Source organism: Pleuronectes platessa, chromosome 17 (genome assembly GCF_947347685.1).
Source record: "Pleuronectes platessa chromosome 17, fPlePla1.1, whole genome shotgun sequence".
NCBI classification, from domain to species: domain Eukaryota; kingdom Metazoa; phylum Chordata; class Actinopteri; order Pleuronectiformes; family Pleuronectidae; genus Pleuronectes; species Pleuronectes platessa.
Genome location: NC_070642.1, coordinates 2,998,082 through 3,025,093, shown reverse-complemented (window position 1 = coordinate 3,025,093; position 27,012 = coordinate 2,998,082). Strand labels below are relative to the sequence as shown.

Here is a 27,012-nt window from a genome sequence, read left to right as displayed (position 1 = left end):
CATACTGAGAGCATCTATAACTTGTACATGGCACTATTGTACTCATGCACTCACACTCCTTCTGTCTGTGTTTCTGTAGACAAGACCGGGACATTGAGCCTGAGGACTTCCAGCGGTACACAGAGAAGGTGCAGACCTCCCTGCAGGACTGTCCAGTCCAGCGCCCCCCTGCTGCTCTGCTGTCAAGGCAGAGGGTAATCTCCAGGGCCAAACATGGCCAGTCGCAGAAGGTATAAATGAAAGATTGCCTTCCATTAAGATTTGCTTTTTGAGGATGTATGCTTTTCGTTTGGTTGTAAATATTTGAGCCATGCTGACATTTAGTAAACTCTTAAAGGTTACCAGGGATAAGTCCAGCCTCCCTCTAGGGCTGATGGAACTGAAGAGTGATGACCAGGAGCCATCTGAGCTGAACATTGAGCCCTGCTACCTCTCCTCAAGTCCCAGAGCATCTCACCAAGCCTTCCACTACGGTGGCATCGCAAACAGCAGACAGCACTTCACAGATCTCCCAGACTCCCTTTCAGAGAGGTACATGTAGCAGACCTATACGTCTAAGAGTCTTTCAAGGATTTCTGTATGTCTACACGCATGACTAGATGCACCTTTCACCTCCCAGGTCCCACTTCTCCTTGTCCCTGAAGACTTACTCATCCTTTGGGCTCATCTTTTATGTATCTGATGTCCAAGAGGACAATTTCATGGCTCTCTTCTTGGCCCAAGGGAAGCTGGTATACACCTTCAACGCAGCAGAGCAGAGAGTCAAAATCAAGAGTGAGGAGAAATACAATGATGGTGCATGGCACAATGTAAGTGTATGAAGGTATTCCATGTCAGTAATGAATTTATGGTTGTGCAAGTGCTTGTTTAGTTATGTGGCAAGATAAGCAGTGACGACCTTCTCTTTTCTCCCACTGAAGGTTATTTTTATCCGTGATGGGAGTGTGGGGCGGTTAATAATTGATGGGCTCACAGTCCTGGAGGACAGAGTACAGGAAAGCAACATCTCCTGGCATGTCAACAGTCCCCTCTATGTCGGAGGAGTTCCTCCTGGGAGAGCTCTGAAGAATGTTCAGGTATGGGTAAAAGCTGATTTGGTTTAAAGTTTTAAAATTAAAAACAGACACAGCCAGGATCACTTGGATCACATGAACATTATATCAAATATCTGTTATTAAGAGCCCCTTTGGCATCTGCTGGAAAACACACCATATAGTAACTCTGCTTTTCACACTGACCTAAGGAAATCACCACTGCTACACTTTCCCCTAGAATTACCATCCTGATTTTTAAAGATGCATGAAGACGTTTTTCCCCCAACTGACTTATCACTGAATAAAAAAAAGCAGCAGATCTCTATAACATGACAGAGGTAGGGCGTTAACCTTGGCGATGATATGTGCTCTCTAGTTACAACAACAAAGGGGGTTATGTTTTCATTACAGTTTATCTGTTTGTTTGTTTGTTAGAATGATTAAGCAAAAACTACTAAACTATTTCCATTAATTTTGGGACGTGGCTATGGCCAACCCATTACATTTTGAGTGGGTCCATATAAATGGACAAATCCAAGATTTTTATTTAAAATGGCAATAGGGAGTTAGCTTTCTAAGCACCCTGCTAGTTGCTTATGATCTCACTTTAATTTCTATACTGCCCTATCCTGTTTGTTTCTACCTATGATATAAGTTTCCTTGCACTTCTCTTTAGAGAAACTCGGCATACAGCTTCACCGGCTGTTTGAAGAACCTTCAGCTGGATGGAGTGTGGCTGCCCTCTGTGACAGAGACGTTTGGTGTCACTCCTTGCTTTGACGGACTCTCTGAGGCAGGAACATACTTCTCAGAGGAAGGAGGATACATTGTGCTAGGTAAGTGTCTAGTCGGCCCAGGCTTGTTAATCCTCAAGCTCCAATCTGAAAGGAATTGAATACTACTTTTAAATCTTACATTTTCTAAGTGTCAGTTTGGTTGAGGATGGGGGGTGGCAAGGTAAAGCTGTGAGGAACTTAGGACTGGAGCTATGGCTTTGGAATTTTTCAAGTAATTTTACATAATAATATTGATAATAATAATAAATAATTACTTTTTAATATAAGTAACAATGTGCTTTACAAAAAAATATAAACCACATCAACATTACTAAGAGATAACGAAAGCAATAGACATCACATGATAAAAGCTTTTTTACTAAGATATGTCTGCAGCATGCAGTGCAGAGAATCATGGCTGATAAATCCAGTAAAAAGGTGGGTTCCAGAATGGATACAGTACCATTAGCTCACTTCTTCTTGTCCTGTCTGCTTCTCTCTCTCAGATGACTCTTTTAACCTGGGGATGAAGTTTGAGCTGGTGATGGAGGTGCGCCCCCGTGTGGCGTCTGCGGTGCTAATGCATTTGTTCACAGCCGATGGCTTTATTACCATATACACTCATCAAGGAGCAGTAAGTTGTTTGCACAGTTATACAGAAAACTGCACACACAATGTATCGTTTTTTCAAAGCATGGAAACAATTTTCATGTTTTTTCCAGGTTGAGGTTCTTGTCAACGATGGAGCCCATGAGTTCTCCACAAAGGTGTCTCCAGAACAAGGTCTGTGTGCTGGTAACTGGCACAGAATTACAGGTGAGAATCTTCTTTTTGACCCTAAAAATAATAAATAATGAATCCTTATACTGAGCTCTATATCATCTTTAAAGAGTGCACTTAGCTTTTCACTGTCACTTGCTTGTGCTTTTTGCTTAATAGATACTTTTTTGTGATTAATTTAATTATTCATGTGATTACTGGGTTCATAAAACTAATTTATCGAATTAGTTTTGAAAGTTGGAAGAGTAATAATGCAAATTAAATCATATCCAGTGTGAATAATAAAAATCCCTTCAAGTTCAAATTCTGTGGCTGGTTCAGAATAATTGTATTCATCACATCAAGGCAACATAATTGATGGTCAACATTCAGTGAAGGGAGTCATTTGAAATATTTTCTTCTACAATAGAAAGTAATTTGACAGAAAGAATATAGAAGTATGTGTTTCCATTTGATGCCACCTTTATGCTGCTTTGTATTTTTCCATCTTCTCTTCTGCTTTTCAGAAGAAAACAATTGTACTTTTTGCTCTTTACTTTGTAAACACAGTTGTACTGTGGTGGCAATTCCTCTTCATATAAGAGCAAGTCAGCGCTGGTCTGTAAATTGAATCCAGCATCTGCAGATTGACTCACAAATGTCTAATCAAATACATGAGATCTGCAAATGAGAACAGAGACAAGCAAATGTGAGCATTTTATACCTGCTGGTTGAGTCAGGACTTTGGCTTGGTTGAATATTTTTACTGGGAGACATTGGTAACCCCAACCCTTTCTTGTGTAAAGTATCTGAAAAATGTGATCACCACTGGAAATAAACGAGATAATCACAGCACTTTGGCTTGAATAGAGAAACAGCCACACTGTACCACAGATTAAAGATACTGAGGAGCTCTTTGACTAAGCTATTGCATCTGTTCTGTATATCCAGTGATCCGAGATGCCAATGTTGTCCAGCTGGATGTGGACTCTGAGATCAGCCACGTGGTGGGACCTCTGAATGCCAGCTCCACGGACAATACAAGGCCAGTGTTCATAGGTGGAGCTCCAGGTGAGTAAAGAGCATAACATCTTCTGATTTCTACTTTCTCATTTTAGTACTAGCTGACGCTCTCTGTCCTTTCAGATCTGTTCCTTCCAGAGAGCCTTCCCACCAGAAAGCCCTACATTGGCTGCATGAGGAACCTGACCATCAACAACAGCCCAGTGAGCTTGAGCAAAGCGTCCGTGGTCAGTGGAGCTGTCAGCGTGGGAACCTGCCCAGCAGCATAAAAGATAACATTGTCAATGCCATCAATATCCCCAGTAGAGCAATGACCAAACACATGTCTCTTTCTGTTAAAAATAACCATTAAGACAAGTACTGTCATTCTTTTCAGTCAGATTTTTTCTTTGTGTATGTCTTGAATTTGTTTATACAGGGAATTGTCCCACTTATGACCAAATCCTCCAAATGTAATCATGGAAGAACAACATCCATAAATCGGTCATCTCTGTAGGATCAGGATCAGAACCTTCCTCAGTGATCCACTGTGTGTCAATGGTTTAGGCTTTTATTGTTTTTACAGTCTGAAAGACACATTTGATGATGTGACATTTTATGGTCGACGACCCAACTTTATAATTGGCACATTTTTATACGAGCTAAAAACCTTCACAGTTTTTTAGTTTTATCTCTGATTGAATAAATAATGTGTAACATCCAAGCTTTGGCTTCTTCCCTGATTATTTTTAAAGTATTAGAAGTCTGCTATTTTGTATTTGTTGTTTCTCATAAAATGAAAGCATGAAGTTTTTGTCTGTGTGGGTTAACAGCCTTCATTGAACACTTATGTTATGTAGTTAAACAATAAGTATCCTTGCTCATCCATTCATCGGTTTATAGCTGTTGAATTAAAATCGTAATACAAAAACGAGACTTTTTTTTTTAATGACTATAGTTCACTGCCTTATCTAAAAATGTTTGCAATACACATAGTTGTTTAAAACCTCTGACCAACCTTCAACCTCTTATTAAATGGATTTGAACAACGCAATATATGCAGACGCGAACAGTCACAAAACAATAAAGGGTTTTGAGTATCTTATACCGTATATAATGTATATATATATATATATACATAGACAATCTTACCACAGGCATCTCACAGGACAAATACTGCATATTTGTTATAGCTTCAAACTGATTGGTCCATGTCCCTGATCATTAAATAATGTAGGCTGCAAAATCCCCTGAAACAAGTACTCCACCTATCATACATCAAGTTCTCTGTGGACAGAATCATCCCAACCTAAACTGTCACAATCAAAAGGAGATCATCAACAGGAAGATATGAGTCTTCACCAAAGAGGTCAAACGTGCCATCAAATCTGCCAAGTGGAAGAACAAATAAAAAGTGGAGGAAGAATTCACATAGGGGATCCTCCGCTCAGCTTGGCAGGGCCTGAAGAACATGGCTTCCGTGAATACTGCTGTTGTTGTACAACCTACTGTGGTAGTATCTGGGAAGCGTCTTGTATTTAAATTCTTTTGTGCTCTTCTCATTCCTTGTGCCTTTTTGCTCCTTGGCTGATTGCTTTCTCCCTGCATGCCTCAAGACCATTGACCACCGGCCTTCTGCTGTTCCAAGCTGCTCACCTGCCCACGCCATGACTCTCCACCATCTTCTCCCTTTTCCAAGCTTTAACAAGCCTGCTCCTGCTCCCACACCTCAGGATCATCTCCCCCGTCCTTCATCCATAATCAATACCCCTTTTCTCAATAAAACCTCTTCAAAACCTTCTACCCCTGTCTCTGTGTCTGTGTTTGTTACAGTGTTCGTAACAAGGTTAAGCTTTACAGGGTTGAACAGTGCATTACCTAGGATAACATAACACAGGAAGGTCTGAATTTTACAATCAAAAGGGAGCTTTAGAACATTTTATGCTCTACTGTCCAAAATATGAAGCTGAGAGAACTGATACTGAACCTTGAAAAAAACAACTGAATTGATTATGATTCATGTGATCCATGTTTGTTTCAGTATCTCAGAGGAACCAATTTTATGGACAATTATATTTTATTTTCCTTTTTATTTGTTATTTTACTTACATATAAATGATAACAATGAGTGAATATAATTAGGTTCCAGATCCACACTCCATACCAGCTGGAAGCGGTAATGCGCCATAAAGTTGTTTGTCAACCGCCATAAAACATCAGAAAGAAGTAAAAGAAGAAGGCGTTGCCCTGGCAACCTCTCCAACATGCCAGTTTCCAACACACGTCATCAGCAGCCGACCAAACAGAGCTGTGGCGCGCGTTTAAAGAAACATTCAAAAACTTTGATCAACCTTCGTGACGGACGGTTGTGGATAAATGTGAACATGAAGTATTGAGGCGTGAAGGTGTGTGACCGTGTGTGTGTCGCTGCTGCCATGACACAGTCAATTGTTGTCCAGGGTGAGTAAGACACTCCGAGCAGCTCTTTTAGGCGGACGTTAGCTTAGCTAGCTGTCAGCTAGCTGCTGTTTGCTGGTCCATGGAGCAGATGCCCTGTTCGTTCACTTGGTTCACGGCTCATTTTACGAATCCTTTCCCTAACAAGTGACACTCGTGTTCTTCAGTTGGACAGTGCGGGAACCAGGTTGGCTGCAGGTTTTGGGATCTAGCTCTGCGAGAACATGCTAACGTCAACAAGGTTTGTGCAAATACACACAACAGAACTCAGTGACAACTCAGTGAGGGACACAGAACACCACAGACAGCTCACACTGTATCCGTTACTCTGTATTTGAGAAGACGTGTACTAGGGCAGGGGTAGGCAACCGTTACTATCGAAAGAGCCAATTTGCCCCTTCTTCCCCCTAATTAAATCTGTCTGGAGCCGCAAAACATATTTGATAACACAGCTTATAAAGTTATATATATAGTTATACAATATATATAAAAACTGTAGTTTGTTGCATTTATTAAATTATAGAACGACAATAAAAAAAACTTGACACTTTATTGGTATTTTTACCGGTTACAACAAAGGAAAACACCAAACTCTTATGAAAAGGAGTACAAAATGCATTGGCATGTGTAGGCCTACTTTGAATAAATGAAACACAGAATTATGCTTTTATCGCTCATCTCAAGCTCGGTACTTTTCAGCAAATGAGTTGTTCCTGCTCTGGAAATGTCACTCAACATTACATTTTTTGATGTTTGCTAATTCCTCAATACATATCAAGCATACAGGTAAACCAGCATCGTTGGGGAGTTAAAGCAAATTAATCTGTCCACAAAGAATTGAACTCTATATTTTCCTCCCAGACTTTACTTTTTGAGGATTAGTCCCTGGTTAGTTTACCGAGGCTGGTGGTAGAAAACTCTAGATTAGCGACCTGCAGGGAAGAGCGCCGGGCCGTAGACGTAATAGGATTGACGCATATTTTAGTTGACGAAATATTAAAACAAAACGTGAGAGCAGGTCAGACTGGAGGCGTCCACAGAAACTGAGGCTCGGTACAAACCAACTGTAGCTTCTGCTCTGATCAAGAAGCTGCTGCGCTGATCTCTGAGCAGCTTTGACAAGAGAAACTCTGTGTTTTCACTGTTTCCACTGATAAGAAGCAGCCGGTCAGTCACTGACCGGCTGCTTCACGTGAACGAGCACTGATCTCACTGTGTCTCTCTGAGCGGGGGGTGAAGCCCTGGGGCCTGTGTGTGTGTTTGTGCGCACTATCTGGGAACACACACACACACACACACACACTCATCAATCACATGGTTTTATATGTTTGAAGTTCACCAACATGTATGATATAAGTTTTTCTACCTGATTCAAGTTGATTTGACACAACAGTTAATTAAGTTCAAAGCAAGCAAATTTACTTTTACATGCAAAAAACAAATTTTTGTGAAAAAAAAATACTTTCCACAGCACCAGCACCAACATGCCTAGATACAGGGGGTGTCTCACATTACCCGATGTCTCACATTACCCCGCTCTCCCCTATCTCACTCGCAGAAGAAAATGCACTGAGCTGAATTCTGTATTTTACATAAAACTTAGCAACGCAACATCTTCCAATTGTTTTTTTTGGTGCTGTCAAACATAACCACTGTGAAACACTCAGAAAATTACGGTTTGTGTCCTTGTTTCACTGCTTTAGGTTCAATATCAGTGCTCCCCCTCTTCATTCAGCCTGTAGGTCTCTCGACCACCACTGTTCTCTCTCTTTCCCTCTCTCTCCCCTCGCTGAATCAGGGACGTGACAGTCGTGCGAACATGTTACGTGAAAACCTCAAACGAAACTTGTGTAAAGCTCATTTCACATGACACAGCAGCACATTGCTGCGGAATCAACCTACAGTTGTTTAAGATTAGCCAGTAAACCGAAAGAAGTAGAAGAAGAATGTTTCCAGCATGTTTTCTCTTCAGGGATGTTTTTCCGCTGTTCAATGTGAAATCAGCTTTGTACATTTTGCAGCGGTCTCTTAAGACTTTATTGTCAAGTATACCCACAGTTTGGCGACTAGTCTCAGATTTATCGTTAGCTGTGCTTGCATTGAAAATTTTCAGCCATTGACTTCAGAGAGATGTTGTCGTCACATGACCCACACAAGAGAGGGAGGGGTCTGTGCGAACAGTGTGTGCCGTACATTCCAACAGACCCAACTGAATGATTACTCAATTAGGTGTCAACTTTTCGATTATAATCAATCAAATCGGCTGGTTGTTGCAGTCCTAGTTTTAATCAATAAAAACAACTCTGCACACCTTCACTAATAGCTACAAAGCCTTATTTGGTCTGAATACAGCCCTCTCCGCTCAACTTTCCATTTATAATCAAATGTATCCACTGGGTCTTCAAATCCTCAGATGTAGGGAGAACAGGGAGACTTCTGAGTTGGTTGGCGCAGCCTACAGACCTCTGGGCCTTCTCCTCATACCTGCTGCATCTCTGTCTACTGGAGCTCTTTTAGCAAGGCAGTCCATGAAGGCGGCTGCGAGGTAGGATACTCAGATACTGTGGGTGGAAGGAACGTGCAAAAACCTAGCTCCGGAAGTGTCATTCAACCTGGAGCCCATAGGACCTTATACGGTGCTCGAGAGGAGAATGAGTCGTTAGGGGACATTTTCAGAAAGGTGAAGCAAACAAAAGAGAATGAGCGAGAGAGTGTGTTTTTCAAATTTTTTGGGGATCTGCTGAGATGTTTAAAAACCATGAAAGTGTATTTTGCATGATATGGATAGGCCTTGGAAGCCTATTCTTTTTTTGTCTTATTCTTTACAGACAGAAATGCATCACCCTCAACAATGTCTAAGCACATTCCTAACAACATTCTTTGTTTCCTATGCAGATGGGAGAATACGATGAGGCTCTCGGTAGCTTTTTCCGGAATGTGGACTCAAGGTATCACAACAGTTACGGTTACATGGGTTAGGGCAGTGTCTGCCAGAGTGGTCTTAACGTAATCCTTTTCTTACTGGCTTTTCCAGAAATAGAGCCTGTGGTGTCGGCGGGAGAATCCAACATCTTAAGGCTAGAGTAAGTCCTGTCAATTTCAAGATAAACAGCTTGAAAGAACCAGCTCGGGATGGATGGTCAGGCTGTAACAATCCACCAACAACAGCATCAAGATCCATGCAACAATTCAATGATTAACGATTCAATATAGTTCATATCGCTGTCTTTAATATTTTGTCTCAAAGAAGAATACTGTTGATTTTATGACTTGTCAAGATCCCGTCGTGGGATAGGTTACAAATGATTATCATCAACAAACTCCTCTGTATTACGTACAGAAGAGCTTGTTAAAGTATTTACTCGTACTATCTGCACTAAGAACATTTGGAACCATTTTGAACTGGAATTGAAGATTTTTTTTACCCGAAGTAAAACTGAATAGTCTGTATCCAATTATGCAGGGGACCTCTGTAGGGATTTTTTACAGCTTAACTTCAAAGAGTTTTGGGAGTGGATCATATCCATGGATGATAGTAGTGGATCAAATCAATGTGCTGAGAGTCTGGAAATTAATGTGTATGCCTCGTATTCTCATATTTAATTCCACAGGCGGTGCTGGTGGACATGGAGGAGGGTGTGGTCAATGAGATCCTGCAAGGCCCACTAGGAGAAGTGTTCGACAGCACTCAGCTACTCACAGACGTGTCAGGTTCGGGCAACAACTGGTGAGAGACAGATGAGCCATGGGATACCACCTCATAAGCTCACATGGCCTGTAGCAAGTGTTCTAAACCATAGTTTTTAACATAGGTACTTGTCGCAACATGCAATTGCACTACTCATACGACTCAGTGCAAAAAAATGTCCCTTGGTTGAAAGGATTAATTCTGCTTTCTTATACAACCAACACTTTAAATCCTCGAGTACAAAAGAGCAAGAAACATAGATTGCGGTAATGCACCTTGACATCAGATGCCACATGCCAATAAACCGTACAAAGAAAGGGTTAGGGTTAGGGATAAAAGCTGTAGTTTTATGTCCCATTTGCCTCTCTTAAACCCATCTAATACAATTTAGGGGAAAGGTCAGTGGTGTCTCTCAACAGGGCTGTTGTGGATATTCCCACTATAATTTGTCCTTGGCCTGACAGCCATGACAACTCGAGTCTGTTTCAGATAAATTCCTTCACACTACTTTCAACTCCTCAAAGTTTTTATCATCTGTTCAATGTGTGTGTCAAAATTAGGATTGCAAAATTCCGGGAATATTCAGAGTTGGAAACTTCCCATGAAAAGTTTCCGGAAAGTTTCCAGAAATTTACCGGACATTTTCCGCCCATTCGCAACTCTAGTCAAAACTGATTTAAATTGCTTTTTTTTTTCTTTTTTTTTATAATCAATCCCAATTAAAAAATCTCATAATTGAGTTTAAACGCAACACTACTCATCATATGAGAACTTGACAGTAACATACCTTCTTGTTTGTTCAGGGCGGTTGGACACATGACATACGGCTCATGCTACAGGGAGCAGATAGTGGATACACTGCGAAAGGCAGCAGAGCACTGTGACTGTCTGCAGTGCTTTTTTCTCATCCACTCCATGGGAGGAGGTAGGGCATGAAAGTGTTAGAGCATATGTATTAATGGTGGCTAAAAATCTGTGTGTAAAACATTACCCCCATTCATTTATTTTTGCACAGATTACAGTTCAGATACATTTATAACTATCAATTTCAACTATTTTATTGATGCAAGACATACTTTCTTAGAGTTCATACTGTTAATCAACTGCTCATGCGTTGAAACAATCATGTTTCAATTTCCTGTGACCAAGTTTCTGTACTTAAATCTAAAGAGTCTTGAACAGAAGGAATCAGTTCACCATTGCTTGTACTGATGTGTCCTGCCATCCCACAGCACAGCAATTGTTTCCTCATTGGAACTTAACAAATTTGATCAAGTTACGACCACAGTTGGAAAACATGTTTTCTTTGATCCTCTACCCTGATTTCATGGTGTTCAGACGTTTTCCTGATCAGGTTACTGTTTGATAGAGCTTCCTCCCTAAGTCCAAGTTATTCTTCCTGACTGACTTTGAGGTACTGGTTCGGGCTTGGGGACCAGAGTGCTGAGCCTGCTGGAAGAGGAATTCCCAGAGGTGTGTCGAATTGTTACCTCAGTCTATCCATCTGCTGAGGATGACGTCATCACCTCCCCTTACAACAGTGTCCTGGCCATGAAAGAGCTGACAGAGCACGCTGACTGTGTCATTCCAGTGGAAAACCAGGTTTGTTCATGTGAACATCTCCATTGTATGTATGTATCTTAACAATCAATAACTTTTGTCCCCCCTCACTTTTCCTCCAGTCATTGGTTGACATTGTGAGTAAGATTAAACACATGTCTGACGGTGGAATGCCGGGGCGGGTGATCAAGAGAGACAGCACCATCATCTCTGGAGAGGGCGGCCTCAGCGGAGCAGAGAAGCCTTTCGATGCCATGAATAACATTGTGGCTAACCTGTTGCTCAATATTACCAGGTATAGTATTACTGCGCGCGTCCTGAAATAGGGTCAACCCCTGTACACCGAAGGAGTGGAGACTATCACAATATTTACTTTACTACTGGACATGCTGAGTTTTTCTCTTTTTTTCGTGGTGATGGCAAGTGTAATATATTAAAGCCACTTCTATAAATGTAATACTAAACTACTAGTATAATAACAATACTGAAATGAAACCAGACATAAAGCGATTCTATAGTCAGAGCAACTTGTCATAGATTTCCCTATAGATGTGGTGTTCAGCTGGGTTGAAGGATGGTTGTGAACACAACATAGGATTTATGTTACTACATTCAGTGAGAACCTGAGACATGTGTAAGTCTGTTTTCTGTCAATAAGTCACGTCTTGTCTTTATTTGTCTCTAATCTTATCAAGAGTATGTGGCCAATAGTAGCACAGTAGGGCAACAGTCCATCCCTGATTCATTTGTTTGCACATTGCACAACTACAATCCTAGCAATGGTTTCACACTATTCCACTGACTGATAATGCATCACATCAATGTGCAAAAACAGATAAGAAGACAGCCTGCAAATTTTAAGATTCTAGTCTCTAGCCTACTAAGATTACATGAGATTTGAAATTTGTTCATCTAGTGAGAACACCTCAATGCTACTCATAATGCATTTTGGTGATAAACAGTGAGTGCAAACAGAAACATTGTGTATTTATTTCACTTAAACATTTGATCGTCACACAGAATTGAAAATTTCCTGATAAAGTTACAGTATATACCAATTAAATTTTCCGTCTGTGCAAACGTTTCTAAGTTGTCACATGAAGTGTCCTGTGTTATTTATCTTGGTTTCAGCTCAGCCCGTTTTGAGGGTTCTCTCAACATGGACCTGAACGAGATTGCCATGAACCTGGTGCCTTTCCCTCGTTTACACTACCTGGTGCCGAGCCTCACCCCTCTGTACACGCTGGCTGACGTCAGTATCCCCACCAGAAGGTTGACTGCATGGCTGCCATGGCTGCTATCTTTACCTCACAGTTGTTCAGACTCCTGCAGAGCTCTGGTTTACTGTAGCTCACATGAACTCCATCATCCTCTTAACATGAGCCTAATGTCGACCTCAGTGATGAATGATTGGGAAAGCCTCTCTACTGACGACCTTACCAGTGTGAAAGGAAGAGGGTACATTGTCATGTGATCGGTTATGAAACGGCAGGACACGACAACGATATTATTCTGATATCAATATATACAGTGGATATAAAAAGTCTACACGCCCCTGTTAAAATGCAAGGTTTTTGTGATGTAAACAAATGAGACAAAGATAAATCCTGTCCGAACTTTTTCCACCTTTAATGTGACCTTTAACGTGAACAATTCAGTTGAAAAACAAATTGAAATCTTTTAGGGGGAAAAATTAAAAATAGAAAACTTACAATAACCTGGTTGCAGAAGTGTGCACAGCCTTAACCTAATACTTTGTTGAAGCACCTTTTGATTTTATTAAAGCACTCAGTCTTTTGGGGTAGGAATATATTAGCATGGCACATCTTGACTTGTCAATATTTGCCCACTTTTCTTGGCAAAAGGGCTCAAAATCTGTCAGATTGCGAGGGCATCTCCTGTGCACAGCCCTCTGCAGATCACCCCACAGATGTTCAATTGGAATCAGGTCTGGGGTCTGGCTGGGCCATTCCAAAACATTAACCTTCTTCTGGTGAAGCCATGCTTTGTTGATTTGGATGTGTGCTTTGGCTCGTTGTCGTGCTGATAGATGAAATTCCTCTTCATCTTCATCTTTCGAACGGAAGCCTGAAGGTTTTCTGCCAAAACTGACTTGTATTTTTTAACTGTTCATAATTCCCTCCACCTTGACTAAGGCCCCTGTTCCAGCTGAAGTAAAACAGCCCCAAAGCATGATGCTGCCACCACCATGCTTCACTATGGGTATGGTGTTCTTTAGGTGAATGTGCAGTGTTGTTTTTGCGCCAAACATACCTTTTGAAATTATGGCCAAAAAGTTCAACCTTGGTTTCATCAGACCATAACACATTTTCCCACATGCTTTTTGGAGACTTCATGTATGATTTTAAAAAGTTTAGCCGGGCTTGGATGTTTTTCTTGGTAAGAAAAGGTTTCTGTCTTGCCACCCTGCCCTATAGCACAAACACATGAAGAATACGGAAGATTGTTGTCACATGTAGTTCACAGACAGTCCTTGCCAGAAATTCTTGCAGCTCCTTTAATGTTACTGTCGGCCTCTTGGAAGCCTCCCTGACCAGTTTTCTTCTTGTCTTTTCATAAATTTTTGAGGGATGTCCAGTACTTGGCAATGTCACCGTTGTGCCATATTTTCTCCACTTGATGATGATAGTCTTCACTGTGTATCATGGTATATCTAATGCCTTGGAAATTATTTTGTACCCTTCCCCTGACTGATACCTTTCAACAATGAGATCCCTCTGATGATTTGGAAGCTCTCTGTGGATCATGGCTCTCGCTGTAAGATGCAACTAAGACAATGTCAGGAAAATCCTACTAAAACAGTTGAACTTTATTTGGGATTAATCAGAGTCACTGTAAATGATGGCAGGTGTGTACTCACTACTATTTAACATGAGTTTGAATGTGATAATTTTGAATACAGCCACATCCCCAGTTATAAGAGGGTGTGCACACTTATGCAACCACATTATTTTAGTTTTTTAGTTTTAGTTTCCCCCTTAAAAGATTTCAGTTTGTTTTTTCAACTGAATTGTTCACGTTATAGGTCACATTAAAGGTGGAAAAAGTTCAGACAGGATTTATCTTTGTCTCATTTGTTTACATCACAAAAACCTTGCATTTTAACAGGGGTGTGTAGACTTTTTATATCCACTGTATTGTGATTGAGCAAATACGGTCAAGTCAGTAATTCTATTTCGCTTCAGGCTCTGAGCTTGAGCACATTCAGTTTGAAATAAGAGTCTCAGCTTTAATTTGAGCAGGTTTACATCAACATAGGAAGAACTGTGTGAGAAATAGAACCCACATGTTAGGTGGAAAAATGTATTTGGACTCTTTGGTACCAAATAAAGTATTGGTGGATGTTGTTGCATCTGCGATTGTGGCTGAGGGGTAGAGCAGTCTTCCTCGAACCAGAAGGTCGGCAGTTCGATCCCAGTCTTCCCCATCTGCAGGCCAAAGTGTCCTTGTGCAAGATGCTGAACCCTGAATTGCCCCTCATAGATATTGCCTCTGCTGCTAATAGATGCACAGTATGAATGTGTGTGAATGGTGAATGGCAAACTCCACTGTAAATCGCTTTCAGTGATCATCAAGACCAGAAAAACACTATATCAATTCAATCCATTTATCATCTTTTTCCTTTGAAAAACATGGCTGTGAATTTTTCTTTTGATCAGAATCATAATCTTACCAAGAAGCAAAATATTCTCAGAGCCTGGCTTTCACATTATCTGGTCAAGACTGCTGCCACTTCAAGTTGAGAGCAACAGGCTTGTGATAGGGTAAAACACCATCCACCCACCACCCAACCCACCACCTCATAAACAACTGCCATGAAAGTGGCCTTGTCTGAGCCATTGAGAGCAGCTCATTGGTCAGACAGAGTGGCGGCTGCACTGAATAACCCCCAGAGCTGAATATATGTGACTCTATGAATGCGGTGCAGAGCTGGGTGTTTCTTAAAAATATCTTGCCTTCTCAGCAGAACTTCCCTGTATAAATACAGGTTCAAAAATGTTCCTCTCTCAAACATTGCCCCATTGGTCCTCAGTCGAACTCAATTGTAACTGCAGTCTCTGCAATGCCTTTTTATTGAGTTAAGCCAGGAAATAGAGACTGAAAACCAAGGCTTTTACTCACCAGTTTAAATATAATATCTGAAATGAATTTACGACACTGATTTTTTTATTCTCATGACGTGAAAATGTATTTTTCTGTGCTTACACCCCTAACTCTAGACTGGATCAAATGTTTAGCGACGCCTTCAGTAAAGACCACCAGCTATTCCGATGTGATCCGAAGAACAGCCTGTACCTGGCCTGCGCCCTCATGGTCAGGGGGAACGTGCAGGTGTCGGACCTCCGCAGGAACATTGAGAGGTCAGAGTGCTGTACTCCCAATCAGTCCCTGTCTGCACCAAAACAGGCGGCGAGCCAGTGCACCCACCCTGATAGGCCCAAAGACCTTCACGCTGTCTCAAATAGTAGGCCCATTCAGCAGCGACAGCACTGAATCATGACTAGTCCATTCAGTAGCCTCCCCTCCTCGGCTCTCCCTTCACTGCCCTCCCTGTAGACCTTGTTTTCATATGGCATGTTGTCAAGAGAAGCGGGTGTGAGAGCAGAAATTTAAATGTAATCATGGTGTAAAAGAGGAGGAAACGGATGAAGAAGGAGGAATGACTGACATTTTGCCCTAGAAGACTCAAGGGCACATTTAACATGTAATCACTGGACATTTGATGTAGCATTTTGTGATTTAGGTCCTTTACATGGGTCCACTTTCATGGAACGAAAAATAATTCAAAAGTTGGTGCTGTGTTTTTAGTACTCAAAAAAATTACACTCCACAGAATGTTGTACACTCTTTCATTTATTCTATCAAGCAAAACTCCTAAACATTGTTGGTTCCAGTTGCTCAAACGTGAAGTTGCTTCTTAGTCATGTCCACAGATACCGCTTATGTTTAGGCAACATTGGTAAATCGCAGCGTCTACTCATGGTTTACATGTGAGATGTTCAGGGGATAGCTCTAAACGGGACTATCTACAGTTAGCTAGCATGCAATGCATTTATGTAATATTGTCAAATTTAAATGTGGGAACCTCTGGAAAATGTAGCTTCACATGATTGCATGCACATTAACTAATACGTTTCTACGTATCTCTTCTTTTAAAATTAATGCAATTTCAACACAAGTGCTGTAAAGCTGATTCATATGTATCTGAGATTATTGATTCCTCCATCAAATGAAATGTAAAATGTAACTGCTTCAGGAAATTTTTAACCCTAAATTATTATTATTAGAATTTATTTATTTTATATTTTTTTATTTTTTTATTATCCCTGTCCTAGATTGAGGCCATCGCTCCCCTTTGTCTCATGGAACCAAGAAGGCTGGAAGACGGGCCTGTGTTCAGTGCCTCCTGTGGGTCACTCTCACGCCCTGTTAGCATTGGCCAACAACACATGTGTGAAGTCTAGATTCATGGAGCTGAGAGAGAGTTTTACCAAGCTCTACAGGAAGAAGGTGCATTTAAAGACATTGCATATTTGAGACCATGATCTATGATGTTTTCATGTATTAGGGGTGCAAACTAGCAATTATTTTATTATTTATTCAATTATCAGTTATCAATTATAGTTAAAAAGCTATTGTTCTCAAATTGATTAAGTAGGGTATATATTCAATTTAAAAAATATTTAACAGAGACATTTGACTGCACAGGGGAAAGCCGTGTCCAGAACGTGTTTTTTTGGGTTGTCCCTTCATATTTACACACGTCTGTTCCACTCTTTGAAAGAAATATCTCTGCAACACTTAAGGGAATTTTTTCACATTTGCCACAAACATTCACTTGGTGTCCAAGATGAGCTGATCAGATTAGGTTGCCAAGGTCACTCTGACATTAAAAGATTTTTGGTCATAATTCTTACAAATTTTCAGGCACTTTGTCTTGTAGGATAAGATTAAGATTAAGATGCATTTATTTGTCCCAAAAGTGCTTTTGACAATGCTATTATACAATCAAAATGATCTGCAAATCAGTTTTCTGGTCATTATATATATCCAAAAGTCGGGAACAGAAGGGAATGTTGTGATGATATATGCCGTAACCTAACCCAGAAAACTCCAGGCAGTAATTTCAGTTTTAACCATAAAAAACTTGAATATTGAAGTTTATATTTAGTGACTCTTGGTTTTTGTTTTTTTTGAAGGCTCACTTACATCACTACCTGAATGTAGAGGGGATGGAGCAGAGAAGCTTCTCAGAGGCCCTCAACTCTCTCAGCTCCCTGATTGAAGAGTACGATCATCTTGATGCCACCAAGGGGAAACTCATGCGTGACGCAGCCAGGCTCAGCATTGCCAGATGAAGGTCCACTCCGTTGCTAACCAATTTAATGTTTGTTTGTTTGTGTTTTTGTTTCAAAAATGATTTCACATGAACAAATTGTTTATATACACCTTTATAAGTTAGAAATCAAAATTGTCAAACTCATGACAAGATTCAAAAATAAACAGTCACATTAGTAAGAGTTAAACTCTGATTTGCCATTGCGGTCTCCCTGACCATTGTATAATGAGGTACTATTATGAGTCAAATCTGCTGTTACAGCTACTCCACTGGCCATAGCCCATGTCGTTATTGCACGTACTTGTCCTGAAGACATGGTTTAGTAAAACGTTTTATCATAGCCAACAGCATTTTTCAAGATTTTCCATGCATTTCATGATCCCAGCCATCCTTCATTATGAAATGAGGTTTTGTAGTTTATATTTTTGTCTTTGGTCTCGGGTCCATCACCACTGCTGAGGAGAACTTAATAACCAAAGAATGAAATATTATTCTGTCCTTCAGATCACCACAGCAGGGCTCAGAGCCTGTGTCTGGCTCCACTAGAGTAACCGCAGCTCAGAAAACATGTCATCTGGATTGTTGCACTTCCTCTGGCACACGCAGGATGTTATCCACTGCATCTTCCACTGTGTGCTGGAGCCTCCTTTGCAAGTGAAGTTGACTTTGATCATGAGGGACTTGTTTGGTACACAGCAGCGTTTGTCTGTACAGACGCCGCAGTATGTGGGCTTAAACTTTTTGGTACTAGTACAGCCAGAGAGTGTTAGTTTCTCAGCTTTCTTTGCCTGGAATTTCGGCCGGCATGTCTTTCCCTTTGGCATCTAAAGTTGAAAACAGTGGTTAGTACCTTTTTATAATAGTTTATACAACATAATTAAAATATTTGAAAAGAATTTGGTTTTAACCTTAATGCTCCGAATAACACTCCTGTCACATGGTCGCAGCAGGCACAGGCGACGGTCCTTCCTCATCTCACATTTGCTGTTGTCGTTGTTCACGCGGACAGAGATTCCCAGGCCACAGGTCTTGGAGCACGGACTCCAGGGGGTGGTCTGGACCAGGCAGTTCCTCTTCCAGGCTAAAGGAGGATCCCTGTAAGCTTTCAGTATTACAATTAAAGGGCATTGTGTCAACAACACCCTACACAAACATTTAACCTTTTTATTACCAAACCGCCGAGCAAAGCACAGGTCAGGACCACCAAACATCAAATATCTGTCGTGAGCCACCAGAAGGGTCAATATACGCTACTAAACCTACAACTGTTTTCCTCTGAGCTGCAGGTTTAACAGTGAAAGCTCATATTGCAGCACCCAATTCTTTGTTAACCTCAAAGAAACCCCTAAGCCAAAATTACCTTTTCAAATACTTTCCCGCCTAGTCTGGATGTCAGCTCTTGTATTTTAAGTCATATTGACATGCTTTGTTTTCTCAAGGTGACATATTAATGTTTTCTAATATCAGAATTTCATGTTAATCAAAGAAAATAAATAACATTGTGCATCAGAGTCAGATATTTACTCTTAATAAGCAATTCTTTCCTCCTGCTCTTTATAGCAGGAACCATCCATCTTCCTGTTTTCCTTTTGACAAGCGGTCTAACTACAATCATTATTCTGTTCACGCCACCAGAGTAATCAAGTCAACTCTTAACAGCAATTAGCATTCCACACCAGCTATCTTCCTCCACTTGGTTTACTGTGTAAACACATACCTGACATGTAGCTAGTGTCCTGCTGGTGCTTCTTTGGGCTCTGACGACCGCGGAGGCCAGCTGGCAGGCTGCCCGTCAGTGGGACGGGGCCTAAGAGACCAGCAGGCTTTTGGATGAAAGCAGGGGTGCAGCCAATGGCTCCAGCAATACATGTGCACTTATAGAGGGGGCTGGTCTGGAAAGCTTCTCCGTTTTCATAGTGGGCCCCATTTAGGTCACAGCCCACGGCCATCATGTCTGAAAGAATGAGGGAAATCTCAGGGATCTGCTGAGGCACCAGATGCAACTGAATCTTAAAAGCTGAGCAAAAAATAAGCTTTTTTTTGTGATTGTCCATAAACTGCAGCATACTTTTCCCAGACATGGAAAAATGTCTGTAGTATATGGTCACATTTGTACAAAACGACATTCAACAGTTTAGCCCCAACAGTCCCCCAATGAAATCACCAAATTTCTCACATTTATAATCTACGAAAATGACAAAAATTAAATCTCCCAATTTTTTAAGTTAAAAAAAAGTCTTGATCAGCCCTGTTTGACCTACTGGTACATCAAAATGGAATGGGTTCTTTCTTAGCCCATGCCCCTTACACCAAGTGCGGTGAAAATCAATTCATTGAGTATCTTGACACCTCTTGAATTTTCAATTATCATTTCAAATTTTGCACTTTGCAGTTGAAACAGGTCTATCAGAACCTTAAATTACCCTGATGGCTGTGTCAGCAGTGTGTGAGTGATGTGAGATAGAAAATTCCCTGTGTAAAGAAGGACTGTGTGAATGTGTAAGTGAATGGGGAATACGACCCTAGGTGTCTACTGCATTGAGTCCTCAATAAGAATTTAAAAAAGCACTACACAGGTGCAGTCCATTTACAAAGCAGAAATGGATACAAAGACATTCTAAGATTGTACCTTGTTTCTTCCAATAAAGTTGCCCACGGAATTCACATGCAGCAATAGCCTCTTAATTTTTTCAGATTTGATGTGCACATCCAACACTGAACTGATTAAATACTTTGATATACTCTTCAAAACGAAGAATTATATCATGGGGTTTTGTCATATAATAAGATATGGTATATAGTCTGTATTGATGACCTCTCAAAGTGCATTACAGATAAAATGTTTGGAACCCAGAAGTTGCTGTACTCTGCGGGCACTACACAAAAATTGCTTCACAGCTTAGCGTCATTCCTTGACGCTTAATGAACATGCAGATGGATTGTAAAGTGAATTCTAATGTTCTACATTCATATTCAGCTCCGTTTCAGTTTCTCACTGTTGCAAAACACCCAAAACAAGTCAGTCCCTCAGGCATCTTTAAAACAAGGCAGCCTTCCATCTAAACGCCTGCTAACATCATAGATTTAGTTTGAAACACTAAACGTGTAGCTTCCTTGTTACTTTTCACCCTTTCATGACTAATTCAAGAAAAGATGAGAGCCACTCACATGCGCACACTCCAACCTCAAACTTAGGCTTGTCTGCTGAGAAATCGCAGTACATGCCCTTGTGCGGGTCACATATGTCCCTCTCGTTGCAGGGTTCCCCAATCTGCCTGGCACAGCTCTTGCAGCAGCCACAACCATCCAGGACGGCGCTCACCCCCGGGGCACAGTGAGGTCTCTCCCGACACTTGCAGGGCCACTGGCAGAACTGCCGCCTTTCGGCCACAGACTGTCCACCTCGAGGAGCAGGCAGCTGGCCATTGTTCTGAGCCCTGCTGAGGCACTGCCCGAGGACATAGATGCAGTCAGATTAGTTCAAAGTGCATTTTGCAGATAAGTCCTGATCCTGGATTTTATAGTAATAAGATGTCACAGTTGAAAACACATTTTTCACACATAACACAAACAGACTCCTAACCCTGTCAGAACATCACACCAGTTCAGCTCCAATGCTTATATTGCACTGAGAATAGTAGTTTATTAATGAATCAGTATGTGTTTATACATATATATTCATATTGATAGGTCATGGATTCATTTTGTTCATTGACATTGTTGGTTCATAATTTCATTAATAGTAAAATGCAGATTACATTTTTTATATTATATTTTTGTGGCTTTTTATTGCCTTTATGCATAGGATGGAAAATAAGCCGTGAAGGGGGGACAGGGAGAGAGGGAGGGAGGACATGCATATATGGCCACGGGTTGGAATCGAACCAGGACCGAGGTTTGAGGCTCGTTGGGGCCGCAGCTCTACCAGGTGAGCTAGTAAAATGCAGAACATTAGGTCGATTCATGAACAAAAAAAATATGAATCAAGTCCGCGATGGTACCAGTTTTAGTGGTAAGAGCATGGCACGTATGAGATGGTATGTTTGAATTTCAGAAACCTTCAATGTGCTATTTGTACGATTTCTCTGTCTGAACGGGATTTGTAACCAAGAGCGGGTGGTGGTAAACTTCACATATCGTTGAATACAAGACAAAATGTACTTCACGCTCTGAACAGTGCCACGTCTCCAGACTGGATCCTGTGGGGTTACAGTTAGCTTGCTAATTACAGTTGAAGCTAAGAAATGAGCAAAACAAGAGCTCAAATTAGAATTGCTTTCCACAACTGGAAACAGCTCTTGCTGAAGAGATTAATTAGACTGGTAAGTAAACATGTTCCCCAGTCCATATGATACTAGATACCACAACATACCAAACGATTGCTGATGTGTGAATGGATTGTATTATCCAGCACTTATTTACGCTTAGATACCACTCAAACAGTACGATTCACATCACACAGAAACTGTAGATGCAGTTATATACATCCTATTGACACACAACAAGCACGGTGGAGGAGCCAGGGATCAAACCAGCAACCTACTGATTAGTGGACAACCTGCTGTAGAAAGGAAGGTGAGAGTGATAGGTATGTTGATATAGAAGCATGGTATGATTGTGTGTTAGTGGCTGAATGTCAATATAGTTTAAAATGCCTTGAGTGGATTAGAACACTAGAAACAAATTCAAATCTTATTTGAAACAACCTTGAAGTATCTCATTTGGAGCCAAGGTCTGTGATCCTGAGGCAGAGCTGCCATATTGAGGTCCCACCAATACACCCAATCACGAGCCAACCTGAGCTGCCAATCACAGTGACTCACCTCGTTTTTATAGCATGAAATTACTAAGAAAGAACATTTAATAGAAACCATCTTAGGGAAAAATGTATCCATGATATTTTGTTTGATCTTGTCCCAATTGCTGATTTGGAGGAGGCGGATTTATATGTTTGATTTTCCCTCTGTTGGCAGTCAGAAACCCACTAACATCTGGATTTTATCTGCAATGGGTATCCCCGGTCAGCAGTAACAGGCTTTTTATCAACTCTGGCTCTGATCGGAAGTGATGGAGACACATCACAGGGTGAACTTGTTATTCAAGACAAGACGGAGAGGTGAGAGAGCTCCTCAGTTTTCAGAGTAGATTTGCAATCTTAAATGTGGCGCATCGGGGGAAATAAACCCAGTAACTCCTCTACTGGCATCGGAAAGGAGTCAATGCCATCTTTTAGCCAGTTTATCTGCGATTAGAAAATCACATATACCTGCTAATTTTGGATTAAAGGCGCATAAACTAGAATCTAAACATCCTTTTACTATAAGTCCTGATCATGGATTTTATAGTAATAAGATGTCACAGTTGAAAACACATTTTTCACACATAACACAAACAGACTCCTAACCCTGTCAGAACATCACACCAGTTCAGCTCCACTGCTTATATTGTACTGAGATTAGTAGTTTACTAATGAATCAGTATGTGTTTATACATATATATTCATATTGATAGGTCATGGATTCATTTTGTTCATTGACATTGTTGGTTCATAATTTCATTAATAGTAAAATGCAGATTACATTTTTTATATTATATATATATTTTTTTTTTATTGCCTTTATTGATAGGATGGAAAATAAGCCGTGAAGGGGGGACAGGGAGAGAGGGAGGGAGGACATGCATATATGGCCACGGGTTGGAATCGAACCAGGACCGAGGTTTGAGGCTCGTTGGGGCCGCAGCTCTTCACATATTGTTGAATACAAGACAAAATGTACTTCACGCTCTGAACAGTGCCACGTCTCCAGACTGGATCCTGTGGGGTTACAGTTAGCTTGCTAATTACAGTTGAAGCTAAGAAGTGAGCAAAACAAGAGCTCAAATTAGAATTGCTTTCCACAACTGGAAACAGCTCTTGCTGAAGAGATTAATTAGACTGGTAAGTAAACATGTTCCCCAGTCCATATGATACCAGATACCACAACATACCAAACGATTGCTGATGTGTGAATGGATTGTATTATCCAGCACTTATTTACTCTTAGATACCACTCAAACAGTACGATTCACATCACACAGAAACTGTAGATGCAGTTATATACATCCTATTGACACACAACAAGCACGGTGGAGGAGCCAGGGATCAAACTAGCAACCTACTGATTAGTGGACAACCTGCTGTAGAAAGGAAGGTGAGAGTGATAGGTATGTTGATATAGAAGCATGGTATGATTGTGTGTTAGTGGCTGAATGTCAATATAGTTTAAAATGCCTTGAGTGGATTAGAACACTAGAAACAAATTCAAATCTTATTTGAAACAACCTTGAAGTATCTCATTTGGAGCCAAGGTCTGTGATCCTGAGGCAGAGCTGCCATATTGAGGTCCCACCAATACACCCAATCACGAGCCAACCTGAGCTGCCAATCACAGTGACTCACCTCGTTTTTATAGCATGAAATTACTAAAAAAGAACATTTAATAGAAACCATCTTAGGGAAAAATGTATCCATGATATTTTGTTTGATCTTGTCCCAATTGCTTATATGTTTGATTTTCCCTCTGTTGGCAGTCAGAAACCCACTAACATCTGGATTTTGTCTGCAATGGGTATCCCCGGTCAGCAATAACAGGCTTTTTATCAACTCTGGCTCTGATCGGAAGTGATGGAGACACATCACAGGGTGAACTTGTTATTCAAGACAAGACGGAGAGGTGAGAGAGCTCCTCAGTTTTCAGAGTAGATTTGCAATCTTAAATGTGGAGCATCGGGGGAAATAAACCCAGTAACTCCTCTACTGGCATTCGAAAGGAGTCAATGCCATCTTTTAGCCGGTTTATCTGCGATTAGAAAATCACATATACCTGCTATTTTTGGATTAAATGCGCATATGCTAGAATCTAAACGTCCTTTTACTACTTCCACAGTTAATGTTTAGTTAAACTGTTGAGTTTATATTTCCAGTATTCTATTATTCTTCTTAGATATCCATGTTTAAATCAAAAGGCTGAATCTTTTAAGATGGCTATAGATTCAGCATTGGGAAGTTAAAACTGCTTTGGTGGCATCCCAGCAGCTGTTAACAGTGTTAAGAGCTGTAATAGTTTTGGTTTGCTTAGTTTTTGCAGTTCTTGTGTGGTGCCACTTTTGCTTCAGTTTTCCTGGCTGCTCAGTGCTCGCAAGGGTCACTGGGGGTTATGCCAAAAATCTGAAGCCTGTCTGCCAGGTTCACTGAATGAGCTCATTTCGTGGTGTGAAAATGGGTCCACGGGAGCTTTGAGTATGAAGACCTCTGACCTAGTTTCTCTTGTACCAGCAATAAGATGAAATAACAAGAGTGAGAACCACTCAGTGCATCCCAAGAGTTTATGAATAAAAAATGCAAATCCTGAAAGTCTTATAAAAATTATTATAAACTTACTCATTGAGAAAGAATGGGAGCTATTTAGTGTTTCCATGTTTGTCCTATCAGAAACCCCAGTCTGTCTGTAGTATTAGAATACAAAAATATATCCTTCCTACCTGTTGAGCAAGGATGAGCAGCAGGGAACGGCAGAGAAGCGATGGCATCTTTCAAGGAAGAAGGTCTGTGTGAGCTCCTGGAGAGTGCAGGGGAACGAGGGAGCAGGAAGGTGGGATTGAGGGAGAGGGAGAGAGGAATGGGGGGAGATTGGCAGCGCTGACCTGTCAGAGAAGGGGACAAAGCACCCCTCTGTCTCCTCTCCAAACACACCTTTCCGTCCCTTACTGATCCAGTGGGGAAATATTTGTCTTCATAACTGCAGGGCCATTCCGTGGCCTTCAAGTCCTGCCCACTTGTTTAACCTCAGTCTGCGGACCCGCTCCCATTTACCTGGGTGCTACTAACTAACTAACGTAAATCTGTAACCGATGTGTGACATGCTGTTATATACCTCTCAGCGAGGTACATTTCAACCAATACTGTCTAGTTTCTTTCTTTAATGGACAAAAAACCCAATTCATGAGTTGAGGTGCAGGCAGTGAATGCAGTCACTGTATGTTGTTTGTTTAATGTGGTGCCAAAGCTGTATGAGCCCACTTAATGTGGACTGATGTTTTTGAGTCCACATTCCATGATTATTTACTCAGCGTAAAGAGCTCCCTCTCAGAGGCAGCCCTCCTCCTCCATCCACGGAAAGCCAACGCCTCTTTGAGAATTGAAGTTGAACGACCAAAAGAAAAACTGCTTATTTGTACGGTAACGCTCTTAACTAACAATGACAGCCTGCACCCAGTGTGTCTCTCATACACTGTCCACATGAGCCATGCGGAGTTCCAGGGCTGTGTAATGTGTGCAATCACCAGTCACCAGTCAGATTTGTCCACTAAGAACTGATTTAAGAAGCTTTGCTCATTGATTGTAACAATACAGGTTTGTCTTTTAAACAGTCTTTCTTATGGCACAAATGTTTACAACTCTAAAAAATTGAATTAATGTCCACTGAGAGATACAAAACGTCACCCATGTAGACATTTACTGGCTACTTTGTTATTTGTGCTTGAGTTTAACTCTTTACTTTTGCTGTAATTGATTGAAACATGTCACAGTGGGGTCCTGGCTGAAGGCATTGCCCTGCCAATGTGTACAAGGGTTTATCCTGGTAGAAACCTGAAGATACATGCTCAACTAATTGTGTTTCTCTAGGGGGGACATTTTGAAATGAAGAAGTTGAATTTCCCAAATCCCCTGCTTCTTGTACTCCACTTTATGCTACTTCATATTTCTACTCTTATACTTTTCAGAGAGAATAATTGTATTGATACCACATTATCTGGATTTGACAGCTTTAGTTCATTAAAAATGAATATTTTAAACAACAGATTATAACAAGCTGTTGAAACACATTGTTAGACTGTTTGCTTCTGAAAAAATATTGTTATTTTAAATGTCTGAGTTGTTTAAAGCTTTTTCCCTCTGAAGTTCTCAAATGCTTTAATGATCCACTAACTCGCCTCAAATCAAAGAGAGAAACAACCCCTCACATTACATCTAACATCCCTGTATATCATACTCTTTATAATGTATTAACTGTAGCTTCACTTGCTGCAGTATAAATAATCTAATGATTTCATACATTTTTATAAAATAATAATCGTTCAAACGAGTACTTTTACTTTAAAACTTTAACTAGCCTATATCTGACCGTTTCAGGTGTAGTTCAATTTAAATATTTAAGCAAAATATTACAAAATCTTTTTGACATTAAATGTGCCACTGATAACGTTTTTCATGTGACCGGTTACGTACACTGGGCCAGTGTAAACAGGAAGTAGATTGTCTAGTCTGCAGTTGTTTGCTTAGTAACAGGAAATACTACTGACGGGGAACGGCCAGGAGCAGTTTTCGCACATGAC

At 40.8% G+C, this 27,012-nt stretch overlaps 3 protein-coding genes across 4 annotated transcripts in view; 2 read left to right on the top strand and 1 right to left on the bottom strand.

Annotated features, from left to right (window-relative positions):
- The window catches only part of lama4 (laminin, alpha 4), a 30,298-nt gene extending 26,003 nt beyond the window's left edge, over positions 1–4,295 (top strand). Inside the window, exons 32-40 of the mRNA XM_053445411.1 lie at positions 80–230; positions 338–531; positions 620–809; positions 921–1,076; positions 1,711–1,870; positions 2,317–2,444; positions 2,533–2,626; positions 3,521–3,640; positions 3,716–4,295. Of these exons, the coding sequence (XP_053301386.1) occupies positions 80–230; positions 338–531; positions 620–809; positions 921–1,076; positions 1,711–1,870; positions 2,317–2,444; positions 2,533–2,626; positions 3,521–3,640; positions 3,716–3,861 (1,339 nt within the window). The 3' untranslated portion in view covers positions 3,862–4,295. The remainder of the gene's footprint in view (positions 1–79; positions 231–337; positions 532–619; positions 810–920; positions 1,077–1,710; positions 1,871–2,316; positions 2,445–2,532; positions 2,627–3,520; positions 3,641–3,715) is intronic.
- A 1,560-nt stretch (positions 4,296–5,855) lies between these two features.
- tube1 (tubulin, epsilon 1) lies at positions 5,856–20,301 on the top strand. Of its 2 annotated transcripts, XM_053445822.1 has the most exons (12): positions 5,856–6,031; positions 6,196–6,269; positions 8,924–8,976; positions 9,063–9,111; positions 9,640–9,755; positions 10,520–10,641; positions 11,131–11,318; positions 11,399–11,571; positions 12,408–12,548; positions 15,518–15,658; positions 16,634–16,808; positions 17,498–20,301. In XM_053445822.1, exons 1-12 carry the CDS (start codon positions 6,007–6,009, stop codon positions 17,654–17,656), a joined length of 1,416 nt encoding a protein of 471 aa, XP_053301797.1. In that variant the 5' UTR covers positions 5,856–6,006; the 3' UTR covers positions 17,657–20,301. The 2 variants fall into 2 exon arrangements, with proteins under 2 accessions (XP_053301797.1, XP_053301798.1); XM_053445823.1 differs by lacking the exon at positions 6,196–6,269.
- ccn6 (cellular communication network factor 6) lies at positions 16,151–25,374 on the bottom strand. The gene is made up of 5 exons (XM_053445824.1): positions 25,159–25,374; positions 20,806–21,085; positions 19,355–19,591; positions 18,546–18,718; positions 16,151–18,461 (listed from the first exon to the last, which is right to left on the bottom strand). The coding sequence occupies exons 1-5, from the start codon at positions 25,204–25,206 to the stop codon at positions 18,180–18,182; spliced, it is 1,020 nt and encodes a 339-aa protein (XP_053301799.1). The 5' UTR covers positions 25,207–25,374; the 3' UTR covers positions 16,151–18,179.
- Between the last annotated feature and the right edge of the window lie 1,638 nt (positions 25,375–27,012).